Below are 7,652 nucleotides of genomic sequence, written 5' to 3' on the forward strand. Positions count from 1 at the left end.
GATTGCATACCACAGTGGTCCCCTTTGCCAAATAAATAAAACATTTACCGTATGTGAGACAGTTTTATAAAATGTGGTGTTCGATCATATCCATAGGACAAATCACTCCTGTGTGTGTGATTCAATGGGCCGTTTCTCTTCTTTATTTATAGCACACTACTGATATACCTGTTTGGTGAGTTGAGTCAAAAGGAAACACATCTGACAAAAGAGAACTTGCAGTATATCGAAGGATAGCTACAGAATCTTGTTGCTTCGTGCTGTCAAGGTAAGACGTCTATTATATGCAACTGCAGGATCAGAAACACTTGAATTATGAATAGCCTTTTCTATGAAAATGAGTGTTTTTCATAGCTCGAGGCCTCCTATAGGCTAAAAGCTGCTGAAAATGTAGTGTATGATAAGTGATTGTTTTAATGCCGTTTTAATTGTTTTAATTTTGAAACTACTGTGTTTTTTGCTGCACGGTGGTGTAGTGGGTAGCACTCTCGCCTCACAGCAAGAGGGTCCCGGGTTCGATTCCCGGGTCGGGCCCGGGCTCCTTCTGTGTGGAGTTTGCATGTTCTCCCCGTGTAAGCGTGGGTTCTCTCCGGGTTCTCCGGCTTCCTCCCACAGTCCAAAGACATGCAGGATGGGGATAGGTTGATTGGTGACTCTAAAAATTGCCCGTAGGTGTGAATGTGAGTGTGAATGGTTGTTTGTCTCTATGTCGGCCCTGTGATAGACTGGCGACCTGTCCAGGGTGTACCCTGCCTTCACCCAATGATAGCTGGGATCGGCTCCAGCCCCCCCGTGACCCTGAATACAGGATAAGCGGTAGAAAATGGATGGATGGATGGATGTGTTTTTTTCAAAGTTATATTAGTGACAATGATGCATTTTATTCTTTTTTGTCAAATAATATGAAGAATTCATCAGTAAGTCAATTAAAAGTGCACTAAAAAAGTACATTTATATTTTCATGACAAAAACTTGATTAGAATAAGCGCTCACAGAAATGTATATTAGAACATGGGAGCTTTAAATGAGACAGATTTCCTATGAAAGAGAACACCTCGACATTCAATAACTGGTTCTCCTGTTACAGCCGTTTCATCAGCATTGCCAAACTTGTTTGGTGAGTTGGCATTGCAGCGGACAACACAAACTGCAGATTCCTGTAAAGTGAGGTCATAAAAGTTCTTTCAAATTGAAGCATCGCACTGGATTTCTCTCTCACATTCTCTCAAAGGAAAGGAAGTGATGCTTCGCTGGGTCTTGTTTGCGTTGCTGCTCGGTATCTGTGCAAGTGCCGGAGTACAGAAAAAAAAGAAAGGGACGCCTCACTCCCTCTCAAGAGGTGGGTGATCCATTTTTTTCTTTTCAAGCATCGACTCACGTTATAGCTGTGACCTTGGGGTTGTGTCACGAGACACACAATTAAAGTCCTGAACTTGAATCGTGCAGTAAATATAACGGCACCGTCGAGTGTTGCTGTTGACTTTCCTTCACTGTTTTGTCCCGCAGGATGGGGAGATGATATTGACTGGCTCCAGAGTTACGACGAGGGCCTGACGAAGGTGGTGAAGGGGTAAGATAACAGCCCTGAGTGTGTGTTGCTTCTGTCTGGACGTGACTTTTGACTGGAGAACAGAATGAAGACGTTGAAAATGCAATGCGTGTGCTAAAAATACATATATTACAACAGTTTAAAGTTCCTTTATATACTATATAAAGTGGGACATACATCCTAATGCATCCTAAATTATTATGAGATGACTTCAAGGTTCAAGTTTGGAAGATTATTTTCTTACCACATATTTTTGATATATATATTTTTTTGATATACATAAATTAAATAAATAAATATATAATAATATGTATTTAATTTATGTATACACATTATCTCTCTCTCTCTCCTGCTCTTTCATGCAGAATACCATCTGATCTATTAATAATGGATTACAGTGAAATCAAATCTGCATTATTCATTGTTTACGTGTCATTATTCTTTTGAAATCTTCCGTTGGGGAATTCCAGCGGATTCGTCGGGGATCGTGTTGTATAATCCTGCAGTCACGCCCGTCATTGTGCTCACTGTGTTGAGGAATATCTCTGTGCTTTGCTCTCACAGTAAGAAGCCTCTGATGGTCATCCATCATAAAATGGACTGCCAGCACTGTGAAGGTACGCTGCAGTCACTCTGTAAATGTAAAACACAACGCAGGCTCACACGCCCTCCGCTGTGTAAGACCTGTCAGGCAGCCAATGGAAACAGATTTGAATCGTATCCATTAATCACGCTGCTGGATTCCAGGAAGTAAACTTGAAGGAAGTCTCCAGTGGCTTCACTCATAAACACCACAGACCACCTACAGGGCAACATCTCAGGGGGAAGCCCGATATTCTACAGCCCAACCAGTGCTGCTCGTTGTTTAGTTTGGTTCACAACTCAATTGTACTATGAGGGCAAATAAGTGGAATAAACCAGGTTACATTGTGTTGTCTGAACTACACATGGATGCAAAAGTAAAAAAGTGAAGCACATGAGCCAGAAGGTTATCAGCACTCATTTACAAATCCTGATATGTTCTTTTTTTAATCTCAAATATATGAAGTATTACTATTACGACTGTATATGAATCATTTTAAAGCCTGTTATTTGTTCTAATCTCAAATCTCAGCTAAACAGAATTATTTCCACAGCGCTGAAGAAGGCATTTCTTGCCGACAAGTCTATACAGAAAATGGCCAAAGAGGATTTCCTCATGCTCAACCTGTTGGTAAGTTTGTCATATATTCTTTATATTCCATATTCAGTGTATAATAGTGTGTAGTAGTGAGTAGTGAAAAATGCTGACTGACTAACACATTCGTTTCTGTGTGCATTGTAAGTGCTGTGCAAATTGATATGCAATATTAATTAGTCAAATATCTTGAGGTGCATCCAGAACCTTGTTACAATATCATAATTAAAAAATGATGTGCACAGAAGAGTAGCATCTATAAGTAACCATCTGGTAAATACACACAATTATACACTTTTTTGTACGAGATGGACTAATTATGCTTTTTTTTTTTTTTTTTTTTTACAGGAAGAGACTACGGATAAGAATTTGTCCTCTGATGGCTTCTATGTTCCCAGAATCGTCTTTGTTGGTAAATACTTACATCAATTATCATAATTTAGAAATCATGAATACATATTAATTATAAAAACACAGTGAATTGAAATATTAATTTCCCCTACAATGAATAATTCTCCCTTATGAGCTCAACAAGAGTGTATTTTGAAAATATTCAGGACTGTTTTTTGCATCCTTTCAACTATCTCACTATTATTATTATAACATATCATACCTGCCATCTTTTTGCTTCTCTTTCCTTCACATATTCTCACTTCACTGCTTGCCATCTCATATTTCCACTGCTAGTTAATAATATCTAATAATGCGATAACGCTGAGATTTTGTGTGACATGTCTTCTAACAGATCCATCGCTGACTGTCCGCACAGACATTGTTGGAAAGTACTACAACCGTCGCTTCACCTACGAGCCGGTTGACATGGTTCACTGTGAGTGACTTTCCTCTCTCTGTAATGAAGGGGGGGGGGGTACATCACCTGTCTGCTGACAGACGGAGCCCCCGCTGGTTTGAGCCCTCTATATTTTGACAGCGAGGTGGGATACGTTTTGCATTTATAGTGCTTTTACAGATACTGTGTGATTTTCAACACACCCGTCCAATTTCAGAATAAAGCAGGCAGGGCTCTTTTCAAAGTAATGCTAGTCATTAATTAACAGGCTTGTGACCAAATTATACGAGGAACTTTTCTTTTGTGTGGATTTTGGCGACACCTGTGGACAAACGCGGTATCGCCTCCAAACGGCAGATTCCCTTGAGGAAACCTCTTATTTTACTGCAGCGGGGTCTGACCACAGACTGCATGTAAGAAGTGGACGTCGTCATGGTGACATCAACCGTTGGATTGTGGACTACGGTTATGAAAGCCTTGAGTACGGTATTTTTCATCTTGAAGTTTGCAACCAGTGAAGGAAGTGACCTTATTTGGCCTGCAGAGGAGCGACGGGTGGAACACAAGCAGCAGAGCCGCAACCTTACTGGATCTGGATCCATCGATTCTGGTGTGAAGCTGCTATTTTCAAGGTCAACTTTACTGCTGAGTGTTCACGTAAGCTCAGAAGCTAATAGCATTGGTAGGGATGGTAACCATTGCCCAGCAATACAGCCTGGTCCTGCAGCAGTGTGGGGCCGGCGTTGGCCCCCAGTAGGGGCCGGTGGAGCAGTGAGGCGAAGCTCTGCTCCTGGCCACAGCTCTCCACCTCCTGCTGGAGCTCTGACTGCAGGTCGAGCGTGACAGGGAAGATCCAGATCTGGGTCTGGTCACGGTGGGCTAGTCGCTGGTGGAAGCCCTGCTGGAGGCCCCTGATGGAGACCCTGCTGGAGACCCCTGCTGGAGTCCCTGCTGGAGACCCCTGCTGGAGTCCCCTACTGGAGGCTCTGCTGGAGGCTCTGCTGGAGACCCTGCTGGAGACCCTGCTGGAGTCCCTGCTGGAGACCCCTGCTGGAGTCCCCTACTGGAGGCCCTGCTGGAGGCTCTGCTGGAGACCCTGCTGGAGTCAGAGCTGAAGGAGTTTCTGGTGAACCTGCATCTGATTCTGCACAGAAACCGACCCAGTGGTGATGACAGGCATTAAGAATAGCTATAGAAACAGACTCTCTTCATGCTGTTTGTTTCTATGGGTCATATAGAGACATCAGCACTCAGCATAATAACTTAAGTTAGTTTTCAAAGTCCTTCAGCGAACTGCACATCACAGATTGGTGCATTGAAAATACTGTTTGAATAATAGAAAACACATTCATAAAACATGCAGTACGTGTGTGGATGTCAAACACTAACTGTGAGGTGAAGAGGAACAGTAGCTGGATATTGTTCAGCTCTATGAAAACCATAATGACAATGAGATCGTCTTCATAGTGCTGTCTCTACAAAGCTGGTGTAGAAGACGTGTCTTCTTCGTCTTCGTCTTAATTGGCAATTCTCTCTCATTTGGGGTTTCGTGTCGTGAGATATAAGTGTTTCAGATCCTGTACAGATATTTATTCCAACCTCTGGAGTTTCAAGACAAAAACTTCTCACGTAAAAGTTCAGTCTTTTGTTGCGGATAAGTTCATCATAAGTTCATCCCATCGCCCGGTCACATTCCATTGATAACAGGAGTCCAGATCTCTTCTGCCTGTAGCCTCCTGTAAATGCAGATTAAACAAAAGCAAGCAGGCCAAGAAAACAGGATCTGTCCATCGATCTCATCTGCTCTGTTTCAATACAGACAGGCCTACATGTTCTTATATGTTGTGTATGTACAACTTGAATGGATTAACGTTGCTGTGGACAATAAGGTAAGCGTAGGTGAGCTCTTACATTCTAAGAGAACAGCGTTAATTACGTGAATAAGTAACGATTAAAAGGCACGGGAATATTAAAGTCATTGAGATTCATCCTCTGGGAACCATGAATATCTGAATATCCTCATAAGTGAAAAGTTTCAACTGCCGGCGCTGCGACTGGAAAGGAACCAGAGGATCACCAACATCTGTAAGATTCATCCTCATGGGACCATGATCACCTATACCACATCTCATCTCAATCCAGCCGGTTGTTGATAAGATATTTCAGTCTGGATTAAAGGAACACAAACTGATGTTATGGCTAAAGCCTCCCGATGAATCGTATTTTTAGGAACTTACATTTATTTACGGCATTTATTCTAATTGGCCCTCTCTTTTTTTCCAACAGTGGGGGAAAACATGAAGAGAGCCAAAGCCCTGATGCATCCTGAACTCTAACGTGGACTCAGCACGGACTCTTCACAGCTCAATTTAACCAAAACAAATGAGTAGAAAGCAAAGTGTCCATTTGTTCACACACCATAGTAATCGTGCTAATAGAATCCCGGGGGCATCGGAGCCTTCATGCAGGATGACTCAATCACTAAACGTTGGGAACGGTCGACTTGAATTCAAATCTGTGTTCCAGTTTAAAAACATATTGAGTTTGGAGCTTTTCAAGGAGGAGTTGAACGTTCTGGGAAATTAAACTCTTCCTCTTAAATCTGCCGTCAGTTGCCTCTTTATTTTGTATTTAATTGAGGAGTGGAGCGTTTGATGCAATAGATTTATTTAGTGAAAGGGAGCATTTCGTCAGAGATCTGGAGTTTTTCAGAAGAATTCATTTATAAAGAAAATGCTATTACAATGTCAGTGGATACAACATTAAAATATCACGTTTAACCACTAGGTGGCAGTATAATATAAAAGTCCAAGGTTTGATAAAGGTTTATTTTTTTCAGTGAAATCATATTTGTGCGAATTAATGTGAATGCTAATGAGGATATTCTTTATATTTGATAATGTGAGTCATATTCAGTTTATATTTAGAGCATAATCACAGGTCATAAAGGCTACTATGTTACACATGCACTCCACACTGTAAGCTTGTCTGTGTTGTATGTGTATTCTATGTGTTGGTCGTGTGTTAAAGCTTGCATGATGTTACTGAACATGTAGTCCTGAGTTGTGAGTCTGTAGTTTTTCACCAAAGAAGTGCATTTAAGGCTGCGTCTCTGTTCCTCTTGTTAAATGGTCCAGACAACTGCAAAAATAACAACACCAAAAAAAAAACACATTTCCAAACAGCTTAGGCCTCGACAGAATGGGACCGTGCTGCAATGCCACAAATAGCCCCGATGCAGTTTTTTCTGCTGTCATGGCGAGGATTAATGAGCTGTTTTTAATTGTTATGTCTTCCACTGTGAACGCGTGGCGTTCTTCTTTACCTTCCGAGGGGAAAGTGGAAGCCGAGTGACGCGGACATACATCAGCGGCGGTGGAGCTTATTACAACTAATGGGATGCATCCTGAAAAACCAGAGAAACAAGGAAAGCAGAACACAGGGAAGATTTCAAAATGGGTCAGTAAGTTCCATTTCTTAATATTGGTTTCCGAAGGAACTGAGGAATCTGTAAATTATTCACACTTTGCTTGCAATTCTTTTTCCTTGTGTGCTTGTTTTTTCTCTCTCTCGTGTTTTTCAGATTATGTCTTTCGTTTACACCCAAGATGATTCGTCAGAATCCCCTGAGATTTTCTAACTACCCCCCCAATATTCTTCAAGAAATAGGGTTTCATAGGCTTACACTCCTGGGTTCATAACAAATGAGTTTCCGAGCTGCTTGGCCTCACAATTCCCCGTCTGCCTCGCTGCTGTGCTGTTTCACTGCTTTCCAAGATCCTTCCGAAGGCAATTACCAAGACAACCCTCCTAAATAACACATGTTCTACTTTATAACACGTGAACTCACAAACACACAGAATGTGTCACGTCGAAACTAAACACAAGGATGTGTCGTGCCTGCTGGAAGCCTCAAGGTCTCATTTTATATTAAATTATGTAAATTGGTTAGAAATTTGACTCGTTTTTCCCAAACTTTGTATCTCATACTTTTGCACATACATGTATGTATTCATACACGACACACCATGCTGGGAAAAAACATGACACTGTATGTTGCAGGCCGTAATCTAATATGAGTATTAAAAATAAAACTCGATGCCAAATGATTCAAAATCACAACAGTTACACTGAAA

General features: G+C 41.5%; 1 protein-coding gene across 1 annotated transcript; it reads left to right on the forward strand.

Annotated features, from left to right (window-relative positions):
* Positions 1–162: 162 nt before the first annotated feature.
* agr1 (anterior gradient 1) lies at positions 163–6,117 on the forward strand. Its single transcript, XM_084022669.1, has 8 exons — positions 163–268; positions 1,232–1,339; positions 1,507–1,570; positions 2,114–2,166; positions 2,686–2,762; positions 3,075–3,138; positions 3,472–3,555; positions 5,803–6,117. Exons 2-8 carry the CDS (start codon positions 1,243–1,245, stop codon positions 5,850–5,852), a joined length of 489 nt encoding a protein of 162 aa, XP_083878795.1. The 5' UTR covers positions 163–268; positions 1,232–1,242; the 3' UTR covers positions 5,853–6,117.
* Positions 6,118–7,652: the final 1,535 nt, after the last annotated feature.

This window comes from Eutrigla gurnardus (assembly GCF_963514095.1).
Source record: "Eutrigla gurnardus genome assembly, chromosome: 12".
Classification (NCBI taxonomy): domain Eukaryota; kingdom Metazoa; phylum Chordata; class Actinopteri; order Perciformes; family Triglidae; genus Eutrigla; species Eutrigla gurnardus.